Source organism: Condylostylus longicornis, unplaced genomic scaffold, assembly GCF_029603195.1.
Source record: "Condylostylus longicornis isolate FDR11 unplaced genomic scaffold, ASM2960319v2 ptg000004l, whole genome shotgun sequence".
In the NCBI taxonomy this organism is placed as follows: domain Eukaryota; kingdom Metazoa; phylum Arthropoda; class Insecta; order Diptera; family Dolichopodidae; genus Condylostylus; species Condylostylus longicornis.
Genome location: NW_026577973.1, coordinates 20,568,802 through 20,589,399, shown reverse-complemented (window position 1 = coordinate 20,589,399; position 20,598 = coordinate 20,568,802). Strand labels below are relative to the sequence as shown.

The 20,598-nt window shown below is 24.5% G+C and overlaps 1 protein-coding gene across 1 annotated transcript in view; it reads right to left on the bottom strand.

Moving 5' to 3' along the window:
- Positions 1 to 20,598, bottom strand: part of LOC129614085 (GATA zinc finger domain-containing protein 10) — a 47,929-nt gene that overhangs the window by 522 nt on the left and 26,809 nt on the right. Inside the window, exons 4-9 of the mRNA XM_055528476.1 lie at positions 6,464 to 6,715; positions 5,786 to 6,421; positions 5,556 to 5,687; positions 5,417 to 5,494; positions 5,003 to 5,336; positions 4,457 to 4,954 (exon numbers count right to left, since the gene is read on the bottom strand). Coding sequence (XP_055384451.1) covers positions 4,457 to 4,954; positions 5,003 to 5,336; positions 5,417 to 5,494; positions 5,556 to 5,687; positions 5,786 to 6,421; positions 6,464 to 6,715 — 1,930 coding nt within the window. The remainder of the gene's footprint in view (positions 1 to 4,456; positions 4,955 to 5,002; positions 5,337 to 5,416; positions 5,495 to 5,555; positions 5,688 to 5,785; positions 6,422 to 6,463; positions 6,716 to 20,598) is intronic.

Below are 20,598 nucleotides of genomic sequence, written 5' to 3'. Positions count from 1 at the left end.
TAAATCGCCTCTAATAGACCAAGTGTTACAAATTTTGAAATAAGTACATACAGAAAAAAAATGAAATCATAAAAAATTGTTTAAAGTTTTTAGAAATAGGTAAAGTTATTATGCATTAAAACGAAAAAAAAAAACAAATTTAGAAAAAAAATTGAAAAAGATGTTCTAATAAAACAAACATGAAAAATTTATATTCGAAAATTGAGAGTTTTATTATATATTATTATTTATATTTGCCTACATATACACTTTAGCAACATTTTCAGCATTTCTTCTTCTGATAATATTTAATTGAAATAATCTGAGAAAATACTTTGAGCATAAGAAACTGTTATACATATACAACCGAAATGTACAAATAAAATTATTCATAAAGTTTCCTGGATTTACTTACCCTAGCTAATTTTGTCTAATTTAAAAACTGGACGGCTTTCTTATTAGTTACATATACACAATGTATACTTTATTTGATTTTGCAAAAGTTTTTCAAACAGACTAAAAGTTTATAAATTTTATATGTTACTTAGAGTAACCAACACAGTTTGAAATCAAAATTGTAATTTTGATTCAAAATTTTCCAAAGTTAGATATGAATTTTATTACCTTAAAATAAAAATTTACTTGTAGATACTCTCGTTTATCGAAACTTGCAAGTTGAATGCAAACTTGGCCTTAAAAAAGTTTTCATTTGGCGTACGGCCTTTTTTCAACACCCGTATACATAATAGGTACATATCTAAAAAATTAAAAGTTAAAATTTTTATAATATATTGAGTCGCCTTATAGTTTTCAATTAAAGATCCTTTATTACATTCATATACATACGCAAATTAAAACTTCAACTTTATTGCAACAAGCTTTTTAAGAAAAATATAAAATAGTTTGTATGTATATATTAAGTAATCTATGTAGAAGAATGTTTGGTACATATACATTATTAAGCAAAAACAGTTTTATTTATATTTAAAAAACGTATTTTATTATTTAGCTTCATTTACTTGTAAACATAAATAACTAAAAGAAAGAACTTTATTTCCTTGTTTTTTATCAAAAGTATAAAAACATTTTATTTTTCCTTTAAATTTAGTGTTGTAACTTAAATAAATATTAACTTAAACAAATTAAAATAGTTTTTTTTTTTTGTATGCATACATGTATTTTTATATTATTTATGATTTATATATTTATAAAAATATAAATACATATATATGTGTATATATTATATATAGATATGTATATGTATCTTTCCATATATTAAAATAATTTATTTTAATACAATTTAAATATTTTACCCTTCCTAGTCAAATTAAAGTTATGTATAGTTAGCATTCAAATGACAATAAGAATTTATCAAATTAAAAATAAAATTATAAAAATAATAATTAATTGGAAAATAAATAACAATTGCGAAAAATTAAAATGATTAAATAAAATAATGAATGAAATTTACAACAAAATTAAAAAAAATAAAGGGGCAATAAAAAGTAGAATTTTTTTTTCTTAAATTTATAATTTTAAAAATATAATATTAAGTTAAAAACTAAAATAATCGTATTGTTTTTTTTTTATATAGCATGGATATACAGATATTATTTCTTAAATAAAACAAATTTTGAACAAAATAATATTAATTTTGGAAAAAAGATTTATAAATCACACTTTAAAGATTTATATTCGCACAGATATAAGTATAAAAAAGCAATTACTAATATATATATAAATATAATATATTATTAATATATTTACAAGTTTTCCAAATACGTATATAAATAAGGAAACGTTATATGATAACTTAAAAAATACAATTATATATTATAATAAAGTACAATATATGTGAGGAAAATATAAAAAGTAAGCCAGATGAAAAGCACTATATTTTACTTATAAACACAACACACATACAAAATAGTTAAACTTGCATTGGATTTAAAATTAAAAAATAAATTATTCTCAAAATTTTGTATATTTTTGCATTAAAATGAAATATGCAAATTTTTTTTTTTTGTTATTTTTACTAATATTACTATTAAACACAACAAAATTTCAATAATATTGAAATAAAATAACTCATACAGTTTTGTCGATACTTTTACTTTATTATTAATGCTTAATCTAAATTCAAGTTTTATAATATTTTATAATATTTCAAAAACAAAAAGTTTTTTTACTTTAATGTTATTATTTAAAAATAACAAATAATAATTAATACAATTTTAGTATTATCTAATTATATTTTATATACGTATGTGCATATGATTATAATATATATATATATATATATATTCACAATATATTGCGCGTATTAGATAAAATAAAAAAAAAATTTTTTAACAGGTGATTCAGATTTAACAGTTACCTGTTTGTTTTCTTTTTTTCTTCTTGTCTTTTGACAATATAATAAAACTTTTATAATAAGTATGTAATTTTCTTTTCATAAAAAATTAATGCCTCAATATCAAGATTACTAAATTTAAAGACGTTTGGTATATTGTATACATTTTATCTCACTGGTTAAAAAAATTATATATTTAATATTATAATTTTAAAAGTAGTTCTAATTGAGTTGGTAAGCAATCATAAGTTACTAGTATTGAAATTTGAAATTAAATATTTACACCAAATTTTACAATTATTCTTTTTTTATTTAGTAATCTCTTGTTCAATTTCAGCATAATTAACGTTTATAATTAAATATCTAAATAAATAACAATATATTCTAAAAAAAAAGGAAACTTATAGGTTTTTATATTTTTTAATTTTTATATTATTTAATATAAAAAACTGAACAGTATTATGTAGAAAAACTCATTTAAATTATAATATTTTACAATAGATTTACACAGTTTTGAATTATAGTTTTCTTTAAAGTTTTAAGATTACAAGATTTGTATGTTTGGTCGTATTATACAGTCATATAAATTTTGTTTTATTATTTTTTATTAAAAATTCTAATAACATTAAAAGACTTCCATTAAAAATTAATATACGTGCTAATAAATATTTCCATTCTAATAAAATCCAAAAGGGTTATAAAAGCTATGAAAAAATCTTTAGTAACAACTAATGTTTCCATTGAATAACAATATTTAACAATCCCTTTTATTTCAATGATTCAGTAATCATTAGAATTTGATTTATATTTTAAGTAATTAATTTAAAAATACATTTTAAAAATTTAATTACATATTTATAAACCTAAATTTGTATGTAATTAGATGGTGTAGATTAGAGCCAAAGGAAGAAACATACAGAATTAATTTTACTGAAATTTTACTAAATTTTCTAGAAAAATTAGAGTAAAAGTATGTACATACTATTTTTTAAACGATTTAGTCAAATATTGTACTATAAATTGCTTAAATTTCATATCAAAATATTTATGTATATATGAAGTGTAAAAACATATTATACAAAAGTATTACAAATATTTTTTATTTTCATTCTTTTTGAGGATTTTTAAGAAACTTAAGTATAGTATCTTAAAAATCTAAAATAATTGTCTAGATTTAACAACATTCAAAAAACACTTTTGAAAATTTATAAAATTAATGATTATTGAAAGTTTTTTGTGTATAGCTGTATGCCAATTTCTATATTTTGCCATAAGTTACTTTTTCGTCAATCGAATAATTATATACTTACATATATCGAAAAGTTTAAAAATTCTATATAAATCTAATATGTTGTATTTATATTCTGTACATAATTATATACATGTGTCTATTTTGCATATTTGTTTAAATAATATGTATGTACTTATAATATATACCCATTCAAAAATTTCAAAGTTTAATTAGCCATTATATAACGTTCTCTTCTAGTTTACATTCAACATAGCAATAATAATAATATTTTCAAAAAGTATTAAAATTTGTAAGAACGTAAAATTAATTTAGCTGAAAATTTAAAGAAAAAAAAAGTCATCCCTCCATATTTCAAGCCTATGCTAAACTTATCCAAGAAGTTTAAAATTTGTAACATGATATTAATTTACATAATAAAATGTAGAGATATAGAAATTATTTTACAAAATAGACACGGATTTACGTTTAAATTTTTATCAATTAATTTGTGTATGCACACGTACTTATCGTTTTAATAACCAAAAAGAAAGGTCACGATTGATCGAGATTATATTTTACAGTTAAACGATTTCAAATAAAATTAAAATCATGGTGAAATTAACTGCACACTACGTTTAAGTTTCTGTCAATGCTATTGACATTATTGCCGTCGACCGTAGTTGTTAATGTATTATTATTGTTATTATTATTGTTATTATTATTGTTATTATTATTATTATTATTATTATTATTATTATTATTCGGTTTTTTATAGTTATTATTGTTATTATTGTTGTTATTATTATTGTTATTATTATTATTATTATTATTATTATTATTATTATTTTGATTGTTATTAATTAAATTTTGTTCTAATATTGAATTTCGCAAACGTAACAAAGCTGCTTTTGCGTCATTTTCAGCTTCTTCGTCGATTACTGTTGAATCAGATGGTGTTGTTGAACTACAATCTTCTTCAGAACGAGCACTTTCTTTACTTGATGTTGACGTATTATCACGAACATTACAATTAACGACACCTGGTTCTTGTTTAATATTTTGAACAAGATTAAGAGCTTCTTCTTCGTCTTCTTTCTCTGAAGTCGTCGATTGTGTTTGTTGTGGTGGTAATTCTGGTAATTTTATTTTAAAATTATCATTAACTAATGTTGGTGTTGTAGTTCCCGATGAATCTACTTGTTCTGGTGGACTTTTTTGTTGTTGTTGTTGCTGTTGTATTTGTTCTAGATCCGCTAATTCTTTATTACGCTTTTCTTTCATAATATCCTGATTATAATGCATTAACATTTTTCGTTTCGCAAAATATTTATGATGTTTGCGTCCATCTAATATTTTGCTACTACTGTTTGTATGTTGAATTGAATAATTATCTGGATGATTACTTTGATTGTTATTACTGTTATTACTACTAACACTACTATTATTATTACTGATATTATTGTTACTATTATTACTGGTACTATTGCTAGTATTATTATTACTATTGTTGTTGTTATTATTATTATTATTATTTGATGAATTGGTTATATATGCCTCATTTAAAGCAGCTTTTGAGCGAATATGCTCACGGAAATTCAAAAAGTTTTGACTTGGAATCTGTGGGCTGTGAACTGGAACTGGACTTGGTGTTGTTGAAGGTCCATTCATATTTGAATATATTGAGGACGAAGAGGGTACCTGGTTTTGAGAAAATTTGTCTTCTGATTGAGGAATTCTGCTGTTTCTCATTTCTTGGTCATTCTCTGCAGTACTCTGAAAGAATATACATTTGTACCATTCACATAGACACAAAGTTTTAAAAAATGAATTATTTTTATAATATAGATTATTACCTCACTATGCAATCCTTTTATTTTCATTGTTTCCGCAACTTTCAAAAAATTTGGTAAGTCTTCGTATTTTACATTGACCTAAAGTTTAACAGTTATTTTTTATTTTTTCAATGGCTTTGATAATTTATTTCCTGCTTACCTGTCCGCTATACATAAAATCAAGTAAACCTTGCATGTGATTACTATCAACGTCTGTCATAAATAAAATAGGATGACTACAGGGATGATCTAAGAATATTTTTTGGAAATAAGGACTACAAACAGATAAAACCTACATTTATTGCACATAAAAACAAAAAAAGGAAAACAAACATTGGAAGTATGCGACATAATTAGAAAATTATATATAAAGTGATTAGTTAAACTCACCAATTTATGTGCTTTGAATATTTTACCTCCAGCTGCAATAGTTACGTCGACCATTTTTTCATCTTTTTGAAGACTATGAAACCCTTTGCACATGTTCCCATGGAAATTATTCCATGATAATAAATATTGGTCGATGGTTTGATGTTCCGGATATTGTGATTGATGTTGATTATGATGTTGATGTTGATGGTGATGATGCTGAGATTGCTGAATTTGTTGCTGTTGCAGCTGTTGTTGCTGTTGTTGATGTTGTTGTTGTTGTTGATGTTGCTGTTGATAGTGTGTTTGAAATGGTGCTGCATGCTGGGTTTGCGAATGTGGAGTTGGCGATCTTTGATGGTGTTGCGATTGTGGTTGATGCTGTTGTGGTTGTGGTGGTGGTGGTGGTTGCGGCTGTGGAGAGGAAACGTGGTGATGATTTTCTAAATGATGCAGATCTGAATGATGATGACGCATTATATCTTTTGGTGGGGATAACATTTCTTGTTTTCGAATTTTATTAATTATTTCAGGTGACTTAACAATTGGTTTTTTGAAATCTTCAACACTACTTCCGTAATCATTTGGTATTGATAAATCAGTTCCTGTACCCTCATCGCTACTGTCATCATTCTCAATATCCATCTTTAATTGCTGCTGTTGTTGCTGTTGTTGTTGCTGTTGCTGTTGTTGTTGTCTTTGTTGTTGCTGTTGCTTTTGTCGGCGTACCAATTCAGATATATCCATGTAAGCACCAGATGTTGCTGCAGCAATTGCTGATGATATAATTGGATCATCTTCAAACACACTGTCATCAATAGTTTCTCTAAGTGTCTTTGTTGATGAAAATAGTCTTAAAGTTGGATCATTAACCTGGTCACTAAAGTAGACATCCATTAACGTAAAGAAAGGCCATTCCCGACGCTTCGGCTCCTCAGATAATTTAATAGCCTGCCGAAAATCAAAAATAAAATAAATTCATTAACCTTAAATTAATTAATTTAATAATCATTATCTTAAGATACTTTGATCAATTACAAAAAATTATTCGATACTTACAAAAAGGCTTTTGGGCAAAAGGTATATTTAAGTATTATTTTGTAAATTAAAGAAATAAATTCGAATCAAGTGAAAATAGATTTTTTTAGAAAACAATCTACATAGCTACTAGTTATATCAATCTTTTTAATATACCAAAATATATGAAAATATTGCATACGCTTAAGATGACCGATTTCAACAGCGTATCGTCTAGCTTTAGAGAAAAAGCGATATTAAAAATTTGGAAAAGAAATAAGTTTAAGATAACGGTTTATATCTACTGCATTTTCATTATTGTAATGTTTGATTATTCTGCATAGCAAAGGAAAGGCTACTGTAACTACTTTCGCAAAACTTATTAATAGTTACTCTATATGTTTGCAGAATTTAAAAAACGTTTATGGTTTCGATACAACAAATAGTCAAAAAATGGCATTTATATAGCACTTTTGGAGGCTACAACTTTTAGATAGATAAAAAAATTCTTTAACAGAAATAAATTTCTAATCAAGAATTCTTCAGGTTTTCATGGACTATGAAGCATCTTTATATATTACTTTAGAATAAAAACAATGTTAGCAAACCTAAATTCAATAATTTTTAAAGCATTGCTAATCAATAGCAGGAATAAATGCATGTTTAGAAATCGGAAAAAATTAATTGATATTTATTTGATAAAGGTGTTTATGTGTTTTACACGAAAGAACGCAGTACTAATTGTATTTCATGTAAAGAACATTGTTAAAACAATATTTTCATTATTAAAAACTAGAAAATCTATACGGTAATAATTCTTGTTAAATTCAAAAGTTTATTATTTGAACATAATATTTTGCATGCCTAATTACTTGTATAGGTATATGCATGGAAAACTAATACCTAAAAAGTTTGGCAGCTGACAAAACCGGAAATTTGTAAACTTAAAATTTCTCTTAAAAAAAAAATTATTCGGGAGTTATATTTTTAATATACTCGTACATATCCATATACATATTTATATATATATACATATGTAGGTTTTTAACGTAATATTTAGCATGCAAATTTAAAAGTAGGTCTCAGTACAGTTCTAACAACATACAATGGAAGCCTTTATTCAAGCGTTAATTTAACAATATTCTTTTATTATAATTTTTTCACATTTTTATTTTCCTTCACTTTTTAACTTTTTTTCTTTGAATTTAATAAAAACGAGTAGAAAACGAAAAAAAAATTAAATTATCACCTTTTCCGCTTTCTATGTTTAACGTTCTATAGGAATTCGTGGTATTATTTTTGTTTAATTCGACAACAAAAGCATGTAACAAAAAAAAGCAACAAAAAAGAGTAGAAAAGACTCACTTTCACCTCTTCTTTTCTTTTATGGTTAAATTTTTTGCTTTTTTTCTTGCTTTCTTAAGGAAAACCTCCAAGAATATGTCTAAATAAAGATAAAAAAAAACTCCTATCCAATTCCAATTCTGAACTGATACGAATCTTAAATTAAAAAGGAAAAAAAAACTCTTAAAGAGGAAAATTGGAAATCATTTTTTTGTTATTTTTTTCTTTTCAAGCCTCAAAACGAGGTCATGATCTACTTTTTGGATTTCAAATAGAAGTAAAGAAAATAATTTTTTCTTCATCTTTTAATTTTGATTTAATACTATATACACACATAATGTATGTATACGAGTATGTATAACTATAATATATACGAGAATATACATACTATATATACAAATATAGAATGAGCATATAAAATTGAAGCGGATGTTTTCTCATCCGTATTCGATTAGTTGCTGTTAAGCTAAACTATCTGATGAATTGCAAAATTGCATTCTACGTTGAACATAATTACATAAATATGTATGTGTATATTAACGAATGTACAACATGCCATCATTGTTTTTATAAGCAAAAAAAATATATAAAAGAACAAGTATGAATATACTCGTATAGTCATTGTTACATATATATAAATATATATATAATATATATAATCTTATGAAGCCTTATAAGACCCCTTGCAACAAATACAAATATCTTATTCTTATATAAAATTGTGCTCTTTTCAAGTGAAATTTTCATCAAGATCTCTCTCCTATTGTTACTATACCTCTACAATGCAAGTTCATATTAAATTTTTCTTTACACTTATACAAATGAATGAAATACTGCTTTTATGAATAATATTAATGCATTTTTCATGTGCTCACTTGGCATGTGGTAGGGCCATAATACTAGGCATTTAACTATTATTATACAACGAAAATAATTTTTTTTACACAATTTATTTAAAAATTGTTATCACTTTACCTGATAAATGGTACGTCTGGAATGAAAATTATGTATGACCAAGACCAAGATGAAAAAAATAGAGAAATTTTTTGAGGTAATTAAAATTTTTGCAAAATTTTTCAGGTTTCCAAGTCCAAGTTTTAGTCCTTTTCATAAAATTGTGAAAACTACAAATATTTCAGATCAAGTTTGTTCATAAGCCTAACTTATCAAGAATATAGTAAAATTCTTATGAGTGAAAACATTTTACTGTTTTGTTTTTATGCTATTGCCAGAAATATATTGCCCTTCATGCTTAAGCAGCTATCACTCGAAAACGATAAATCTTACATGAATCATTGACATTACCATTACTTACATCTATTAACTGAGGAAAAAAATTTCAAATAACACATTGCTTTAATTTCAAAAGCTTCGAAACTGTAATAAATATTTTTTAAACTCTTGTATTATATATTTTTCACAATATAATTTTCTCTAACCCTCCAAAACTACCCTTTTTACTAAAACACTCAAGGAATCACTTTCTCTTTAAGTCAAGAGAAAGCAATTCCTTGTTCCAGGGCACTTTGTATTCTTATGCGGCGCGGCGACTTGTTTTTTTATAGAGTGAAACTTCGGTTAACGTCACTACTGCCTCTTTTCCGAAACTTTTACTACTTCCTGTTTTTTTCCTATTGCTAATTTTGCAAAACTGCAAAATGCGCGCACAAAACTGCACATGCGCAGTTTCATCTTATCCGTCCGTCCGTGGACATGTTTACAAAACTTTTACACCCTTGAAGATAGAAAGTTGAAATTTAAATTTACATAGATCTTTACTAGGAACTTATTTCTGTGCTTATCTCCTCACTCTACCCGTCAAAATCCTAAAAATGCCATATTTTACCTATTTAATGCAATGAAACCGTTAAAAGCAAAATAACCGTTAAAACTTACAGTTATCTAAACTAAATTATAGTTATCCGTTTTTTTCAAATTTTTGATATCGTTTTTCTTCCAGATCTCAGTTTGTAGGAGTGTAAAATTTAGAAAAAAAAAGAAATGAACCATTTATTAGTGTTCCACCTCCACCTCCTTTCAAGTAATCGCCTCTCGAAATTTGTAAAATTTGAATTTTTGGCACCTTCCTATTTTCGAAACTGCAACCTTTTTCAATTTTCTACAAATGCAGAGAGCTAAAGGTAAATGGAATGCCGTTGAAAAATATACACTAAGTCCCCGAGATACGACATCTTCTAATACGACACTTCGAGTTACGAAAACTACATTTCAAGTACATTTTTATTCGGCTTGTGAGATTATTCCTGATACAATAAAAATTTAAAAAAAAATTTTTTTTTGACAGATTTTTTTTTGATTTTTGAATAAAACTCTATACCGAATTTAGTTATAAGACAAGTAAAAACGTTTCAGTCGGTATAAACCAAACGAATTATACCCTGCACTTTAGTAATCTGAGTTTAAAATTTGTTTTTGCCATATCTAGAATTAGCTGTCATCGTTGTATACTAACTATTCGAACCTGAAAAACCACTCTATTGAAACTGCATGGATATGTCTGGCCTATAATTGGACACACCACTGCTAAGTTTCATGAATCTAACTTTATTATTATCCAAATATTTATAATTAGCTTTTGGAGTTGCATGGCACCTACCCAAACCAGTGCAGCCATTCCATTAAAATTTTCAGAACATATATAGAGTGTAATTGGACACATCTTTGCAAAATTTAATATCCATATCTCTATTACTTTTTGAAATATTTAAAACAACCTCTTTGAGTTGTATGGCAGATACCCGAGTCCGTTGTCCGAATTGGTGCAATTACAATCAAAGTATATCTACTAACAAGGAGTTCGACTCTTCGTTTACATCACACTAATGCAATCACTCACCAATATTTGTATACAAAAAATTCCCTTAGTTAAAAGAGTTAAGCAGTATACCTTGTTATTTTCATTTTTATACAAATAAGAATTTTCGGGAGAGGGAAAGTGTACGCAATAGATGTCAACCTGTTTTTTTATAATGTATTTTGAAGGGCGACACTTTATTATTTGCTCGTATATAAAGTATAGGGAAAAATATTAAGAATTTTAAAAGCGACACAATATTTTCTGTAATTCATTCCAGTACAAGGTGGCAAAAAAGGTGTATTCATATTATAAAAGCGAAGCGGAAAAAAAGTGTTTAAAAAAAATTATTATAATTTATATGAAAAATAATATAAATAAATTTTAAAAAGACGTATAATATGAAAAAAAATTTTAAGTAGTTGTGAAAAAAAGTAGTTTTATAATATAATAATGGGTAAACATTATTTGAAGTCTTTGGGATGTAATATTGTGTGTGAGGCAAAAAAGCCGACACGAAATTTAATTTGTTGCCAAGAGATGTGGAGAGCTTTGTTCTTTTAAATGAATCGGTAATAACTATATTTCATAAAGTAATCAGTATGCATACTCGTACACCTTTTTTTGTTTATAAATGTACATGCATGTGTACATTCATACATGAAATTTCAAACTTTTTTGCTTTCATACATTCGAATTTTTTACCTAACTTTAAAAAATGAAAAATAAATTTTGTTATTATCAAAACAATAATAACAAAATTTTTACCTAACTTAATTTAATTTTATTTTAGTTCAATGTTTTTGATACACTCGTTTGTTTACAATATTTTATTTCTTTCTTGCCTACACAACTCTTATTACCATCTATTTCTAAAAAAAAATGGAATATTTTAAGAATTTGGAAGCAAGATGCAAATGAAAACTAACGGAATGGAACGAGTCGAATTACTTATCAGTAGATATACTTTGATTACAATAGCAGCCGTCGTTTGCACAAAAGAAACAACTTGTGAAAGTTTGATGACGATTGCGTTATTCGTTTTTGAGAAATGGTCCGATCGGACGGACGGACAGACATGGCTAAATCAACGCTGAGCAACAATATACATATATGTTCATACCGGAGACGATTCTTTCAAGTGGTTACAAACTCCATACAAAAGTGAATATACCCTTCACGAAGGTGCAGGGTTTAACAAGACTAAAGGACATTATTTAAATAATGAACTTTTTCTAGTTAAAAATACGAATTAAAGTGATATAAGTATATCTACTTAATCAAATTTTATTTTATTTATTTTTGTCACAAAATTTTGAGTTTCTTTATTTTCTTTATAATATTTTGTTGTTTTTTTTTTAAACTTTGGTAACTTTTTTTAAAAAGTAGGTCAATTTTATTATGAAATAGTTTGTCTAATTCACTTTTTGTTTCCATACATTTTTTTCCTCCTCAAACGACAATTCGAGTTACGACTTAGTGTATTTCTTAAAGGAATGCCAAATAAAAAATTATTTTTCTTAAGTCACGTTATTAACCGTTAAAATTGAGCACTATTTTAACGTCTCTTTAAATTGCGTTTTTTTTTGCTTTATTTGAAAGACTGCATCAATTGCTCATCCTAAATGTATGCAATCCTTGAAATAGTTTGCATGAGTTGTACAAATGAATGGAAGTAATTTTAATAATGTATTGTGAGGTACATAGATTGTTTTTAAACGCACTATTTTCGCTTGTTGAAAGAAAAAGCGCTATATTACAAACTATTGATTTGACCGAACTGTATTTATTTACGAAAAAACTTTATTTAGTTAGAAATTTAATGCTTATTAATTCTTGAAGAATATTTGATGATTAACACATCAAATATTCGTCGTGATATTAAAGAGCATTTCGCCAAATTTTTTCATTATGTAATAAGGCATATTGAAGTAGAAACAAGCAAATATGTAATGAATCATTAAATATGATAAATTTCTCTATGTTTGAAACGAATGAACGATTAATTGAAAGTGACATTTTGAATAATACTTCCATAGATACCGCAAACTGAAAAAATTGAGAACCATTCCTTTTGATTCTAAAATAATTAAAACATAATATTTTATGGTAAAACTACAAATTACTTAAACTACATAAAAGTAGATCTTATTTTTTGGCCCTTCAGCCTAAAACATGTAAAATTTTGAAAAAACAAAAATTTTATGAAGAGAGTTAGATCTTTTTGTTTATAATGCCATCTTTAAATATTGAGAAAATGTATAATGGTATAACAGGACTTAATATATAGGAGCTACTGTTAATTCACGTATTTTTTTTTATTTTCTACAGCCAGTATAATATTCTCCTTCTCCTATTTATTTTAATATAAATTTTACCAAAAAACTATTAAGTCTAACAACCACATAGAAAGAACTTTCTATTAAAGAAAGAAAGCATAAATTTTAATTTATAAATGAATTTGTTCACACACACACGAATGTATAAATTAATAATATATTAAGAAAAATTCATGAGGTGAAATTTTTATAAGAGATAGAAACGTAAATTATTAAATGTTATATACAGTGTATAACAATAATAAATTAAAAATATAAAAGTATTTTCTTAAATGTTGGTATTGAATTATTTATACATACATTCATACACATAAATTTTGTTTTAAAACAATTATACATATATAAAATACATAAGGAATTTAAAAATTCATAGATAAGGATTCTCGTCAGAGGTTGAGTAAGGCACTACCAATGAAAATAACTTTAAGTTCTATTAAACAATTTTAATTTATATTCATTTTTAAAACTAAGATTCAAAAGATATATGGATGGAAGGTTGCGTGGTCTTGCATTATGTTGCCATATTTTGCTACACACATCTACAAACAAAATACTTTAATAATAAATCTCCTTTAAAATCTACAATTTAAACATATGTATTCATGTATACTTACAGTGATATATTATGATTAGGATGTAGAGTATGTATATACAAACAGCTTGTGCTCTCGTGCTATTGGAGCGATTAATTAAAATTATATTTTACACTAAATAATTATTGCATACTTTTGAGATAAGAACAAAAATTAAAATTAAACAAGATTTGTTAAAATAAATCATTTTAATTACATTTAGAAATCTGTAAAGGCAAAGTTTCGGAAGAATAAAGAGACGAAAATTTAAATTTTTCTTATTTTGGGCTCTTTATTTTGTGTGGAGTTGGACACAAATTTTCTTCTAAAGGAATGTGTTCCTCGCAATGATCAATTTCCATGTATAAAATATTATTCAAGCTATTCTACTTCTTCAAAATTTTTTCTTTTTCTTACATGACTCAATTTACATACTTATTGAATCAAAAACATGACAAAGGAGTAAACAAGTTAATCCATAAAAATATACTATAATTCTATAAATGAAGGGTAACAAGAACCATCTAAAAAAAATTCAAAAATTTAATGTCACCTCATATCAAACAACCTTATGTAAATCTTAATTTATAAAATTTATAGAAGAACCAATTTTATTAAAAAAGTTGGAAAAATACCTTTTGATAGTTGAGTAAAATTAAAGGAATAAATTTGGAATACATTTTCAAATTTTTAATTTTTTAAATTTATAAATATAAACTAGAGGAAATGTAGAAAAAACAAATAATTGCTTTTGACAAATTGCATTAGAACATTTTTATAAATAAAAGACAAGAGAGTAGTAGAGTTGCATATTTTCAATATAAAAAATATCTACGAGCACCAACATTTTAAATCAAAATAAATCTTGGAGAATCAAAACCTTTTTTGCAGATGCCCCACTGATAATTTCTGTGCATATTAGTACATGTAATTGTATTGGAAAAATACTTAATTTTCTTAGTTAATGCTTATTCCTGTTACTCTTTCATACAAATTAGTATTTATAATTCAATGTAGAAATCTTAGTTCTTTTATAATTCATACTAAGATTTCTACAAAAATCTCAATTTGAATTGCGTTACCGAATGGTTATTTTTAGCTTTTCTTGCCGTTGCTTCTTTTTTCTTACAGCAAATTTTCTTATTCTTCAATTCAATTATGCACTAAAGAGCCTTATCCTACCACCAACATAATATAATGTTATTTATCTGTTATTCATTTACTGTAAATAAATATATGTATTAAATGTACAAACATACATAAATCATTATTCAATGTATATACATATAAATATATGTATGTATATAAGCATTAAGCATAGCTTGGAAGAGAAAGTGATTATTTTTGTTACTTTTTTCTTTTTACAATTCAAAGTGAAAACGAAATAACTTGTAATTTAAATTATTGGTTTGTATATGAAAATAAAGGTGGATTTTTGTTGTCTTTTTTTTTTGGTTTTTTTTTGTGGAATTAAGAGTTTAATATTTTTTGAAATTCAACGACTTTTGTAAGCATATAAAAATATTTTTACATATATATATATATATATAAATGTATTTCTACATTTATTTATATTTATATGCATAGATATTGTTGCGTAAATAAGACTTTGACTTCTTGTAAACTGTTTTTTTTTACTTTTAATACTTTAGATATGTACATACATACATACATATATATTTATGTTTTGAGCAATTTTGGATCCGTTTTTATTTTCATATTTTTGTTTGCTTTTGTTAAAAATTATTTAAATATGTATGTATGTGCACATACATATATATATATATAGAAAATATATTAAGTAGTTTGTGTATAACTATAGAAATAAGTCGAAACAAAGAATTGTAAAATTTAAAGTTTAACTTCTTTTCTTTTCATTTTCCTTTCTAGTTTATTCAACTTTCAATTTTTTGTTATTGAAACTTCGATTAGCTAGTAGTTTTTTTGTTTTCTGTTTTTTTTTCTTTCAACTTTTCCTAACAGTAATGTGAAATTTCACTAAAATTTTATAACAGATCTCTTAACTGATGATGATCAAAATTGATGTCGATGTTTGTATAATGATAACATTGATGATGATAATTCTTACTCTCGCCAATTTTATTTCATGATCTTCTTTATCTTTTTATATATGTATATTTTCTTTTTTTAATTTTAACTTTTTACTGACATCATAAATACTGTATTGGATGCTTTAAATATAATCTGGTATAATTTCGGTATACCGATGGTACCTGTACACACACATTCAAGCATAAAATATGTACAGTTTATTAAACAAAAATTTCTCTTAAAAAAAAACATTTGGTCTTTTTCTCGCATAAGAAATTTTACTTAAAAAAAAAAAAAGAAGTGCCTTCAAGATAAAAAAATTTAGTGCCACAATAGAATGATGGTATAATGATAAATATGTTACAAGTTTATGTATATTTGTATAATAATGATTGCCATAAATTCAAAAAAAAAAAAACCGAGAAAAAAAACTACTCCGTAATTTAGGAGAGTAGAAAATTATGATGGCAATGACTTAAAAATTTCTTTTCCATGCAGTGGTAGTACAAAAATTTATATGTGTATATATATATATGTTTATAAACTTATAATTACCATATACCTTACATATATCTACTATTATAATTAATTACAAATTAGAAAATGTTAAAGCAAATAATTAAAAAAAAAAACAAATATAAAGAAAAAAATTAATTTTATTGCTAAGAAATGAGTTAGTGAAAGTGATTTGCTAATTATTACTAAATAAATATTTGAAAAAGAAAAAAAAACAAAGAGAATGTTAAATTCATTTTCTAATCCGGAAGTTTTATAGTTTAAAACAAATTCTTTTCTTTTTTGAAAAGTGAAATCTTCCTTATGGAAAAACGCTCATTATACATACATAGACACATACCTACAAATTTATTTTTTAAAATAGTAATTAAAAATTCCATTATTTTCGATCATACTAGAAATTTAAGTTCTCAAAATAATTTCTTCATTAATTGAATTCCATAATGAGATTTATAAATTGAAGCGCTGAATTAAAATTTGAAATTTAAACTAGTTCTATAATATTTGCAATTAAAAATCCATTTACTATAATTAAAAATTTTGTAATCTTTGTTAAGTTACTTACTATAATTAGGATTTTTGTATAATAGATTTTTATTTTAAAGTTTTGAATTAATTGGGCTTAATATATGAACTGCTGAAATTGGTGACCCATTAGAGTTATAGTTTAGGGGAAAAATGATTCTTAAAATCATTGGAAAACAATTTTTTTATACCAGTTAATTTGAAGAACCAATTCATCAACCATACATTTTTAGTAATTAATTATAATAGAATGAAAAACTTGCAATTTTGAAAATAAAAAAATTACAATTTTTAAGGTTAGAACTGCAAAACTTTCAAAGCTTCATATACAAATTAAATGTACTAAGATCTTTTAAAACGTTGCAATTCTAATCTTTAGAACATTTTCAAAAATCTCTGTTTCTACTATTGCAGGATTCAAACAAACAAGGAACAACCTATAAGAACTTCTTTTTCAAGTATTTTTGTAATATTAAGAAAGCTCAGTAATGATTTTTTATTTGAATTAATTGGGAAATAGTGCTTAATATATTCTAAATTACACGTATGAATTGACTTTATACAACAGCATGTAATAAAAAAAAAATATAATAGAATTCCTGACATGTAGAAGTAAGATTTACATACTATAAATTATATAACATCCATACAATTTTCAAATTTCGCATAAAGATTTCTAATAGAATCATTATTCTATTAGTTCTATTAGTTAAGTTCTAATTGTGACCAAATAACTCCAAAAATAACTTAGTTATAGCTAACTAGGAAACTGAAAAGGATACAATTTTCAATTTTTTTTTGCCTAAATAAGATACGAGTAAAACAGAAATTTTCTTAATTGAATTAAAATTATGTTTTCGGCTTGAAAAAATGTTAAATTTCACTAGTGAATCAAAAATTTTAAAATATTAATGCATAATTTTCTAACTTCTTTATCTCAACAAAATTCCATTGATTAAAACAAAATATGCGAAAATCCTCTTTATTTTATTTAATGGCAACAATGTCTTATTTTCAAATATGACACATCAGAAGCGATTGTTGGATTTTGATTTGTGAAAGATTGAATAATCTTGCTATACTTATGTATGTCATTTTTTATTGTGAACTTTTAGGTTGCATATCGATGCAATATGCAAAAAATTAATCAGAAATTCTAAAGAATTTGGATAATTGAGAGTGAGAATGAAGAAAATGAGTTGAGAGTGGATCTATGAAATATTCGACCCTATATTAAGCACATCATCAAATGTAGGCAAAATCAAATTTCTTTTTAAGATTAGCTAATATGAATTGATCTTGTGATGTAAATGTAACGAAATATCATAGTTTTATTTAATACGAAATATAATAGTTTAACATGCGTGTGTAACACTTTAATGCAACAAGTATGCATTAATTATAACACATATGTATTATTGAAATGGAAACAAGTAAATTTGTAATAAATTGTTGAATATAATAAATTTGTTTATGTTTCTTCATAAAATATAATCAAAATAAATGAATGAATAAATTGTTTATTAAAAAAGTGTAGTCAAAATATTAAACAATATTTCTAGGTGCCGCAAATTGTAAAAGGTCGAGAACCATTGAACTATAACAATCGATATCTTCAAAGTGAAAATCAAAGTTATAAATTGGCCTTTAATTAGTAAGAAATAGCTCTTTTCAATATTGAAGTTGTATACTATTTATTTAGTAAAACATTAAACATATAATTGAATTTATTTTTAAGAAGCATTAAAATTTCCTATAACATCTTGTAATACACTTGCACTGCCATTTTTATTTTAAAAATTAATATCTGTAGTTCAGCATCACATAAATTTTTAGCTGATTTTCACTATTTTTAAAAATAGCCTGTACATTTTACATGACTATAACATAAAGAATTAAAAATTACATAAATTTATTCTTTATGTATTGAATTTAAAAAAAAATTATCAAGTCTTTGCGGAACTAAATTAATTTTAACTTAAGTAACACACAAAGACCCCATCATAAATTATCATCTATTATTCAAGTTAGATATTTAATTAACAACAATAAAATTATATACAAAAAAAAGTAGAAAGTTTTTCTTTTAAAAATCAAGACTTATGTAAAAACATAAGACATAAAAAAATCTTCTATTTATACTTAGTTCACAAGCCCACTTTTATTATACCGGACATTTTCGAAATACCTTACTGTCTCACTAATTTGTTTTTCCTTTCATTTGCCACTTTGAATAGATATTAAAAAACAAAAAAGAAAAAAATAGTCAAAAATGCCAAAAGACAAAAAACAAAATCACCATTAAATTTAAAAATCTTAAATCTCCTAACAAAAAAAAAAAAAAGAAAGAGCAAAATAATCAAATAATTATGGAAGACTTTTAGATGATTAGATGATTTTAAATTAGAAAACTAAAAAAAAGAAATTACCAAAAAAAAAAAATAAAGATTTCTCCTAAATGCCAAAATAAAATACAAATTGATTCGTATAGGAGAATCTGTAATTTTTCAAATCAGGTGATTCAAATTATAAAGAAAAAAACACATGCACACATAGCTACACTTTTTTATGTATATTTATCAACTAAATCCATTTTTAAAACAATATGAAATCGTGCAGAATTGCATAATCGTATATGCACAACAAAAATACATTTTATCTAAATAGGGAAATGCATACTTGAGTAATTGTACGAGTATGTAACACATTCTTATACACGTAGGTCTTTGATTACAATTGAAAATCTAATAAATTCGCAAAACAGAAGCATAATTTTAGGAGCATAGGAGTTGAATTCAACGACTCTAATTGCATGAAGGTTACCTAAATTATTTATTTTGTTTCCAAAGAGATCCAATTTTCCGTTACTTCTTTATTTTCATAAATTTTTAATAAAACTTATAATCTATTTTTTTTTTCAAACTTATTCTTTTTTTAACTTATACTTACAACTTATGATTAAGTGATTTTAAAAAAAAAATAGGATCTTATGTGTTAATCTACCTTTACATATGTATGAATGAGAACAAAGACTACAAATTGATAATTTGTTTTTCTAATTAAAGAAATCCAGATTCTTGAGTTTGAAATTTTTGAACAAATTGAAATTTGTGGTAGTTCTCATTTCTGTAGGACAATAAACCTATATATACGCTTTAAAGCATTAAAAAAGTTTTAACTGATGTTGGAAAAATATGCACAATTCTAAGTGAAGTTCTTTAAATTATATTTTTAAAAGGCATTTCTCATGTCTTCTTTAGAAATTAAAATTTTTATGTTTTAAATACTTTATCAACTCATACAGATTAACACATTAAAAAAAATAATTTATTAAATTTTAAAACGGTAAGAAAAAAGAAAAACCTGCCACATCTTTACAGAAATCGAAATAAATTTTCTAAAAAGGAAAAAAAGAAAAAAATTTCTGCTCTTCAAAAATTAAAAATTTGATAGCGTAGCATTAAAAAGCAACTGCAACTATAATAAAAATTAAAAAAAGAGAATAAAAACAAAAAATCAGAATTGCTGATGACTTGCTTTTACGCTATTTTCGAAATTTGTTGTTTTTTTTCTACTATAACAGTTTTATTGTTTTGATACACAAAATTTTTGTTTTGAAAAGTTGATAGGAACTTTTTTGTATTTGTCCGTCTG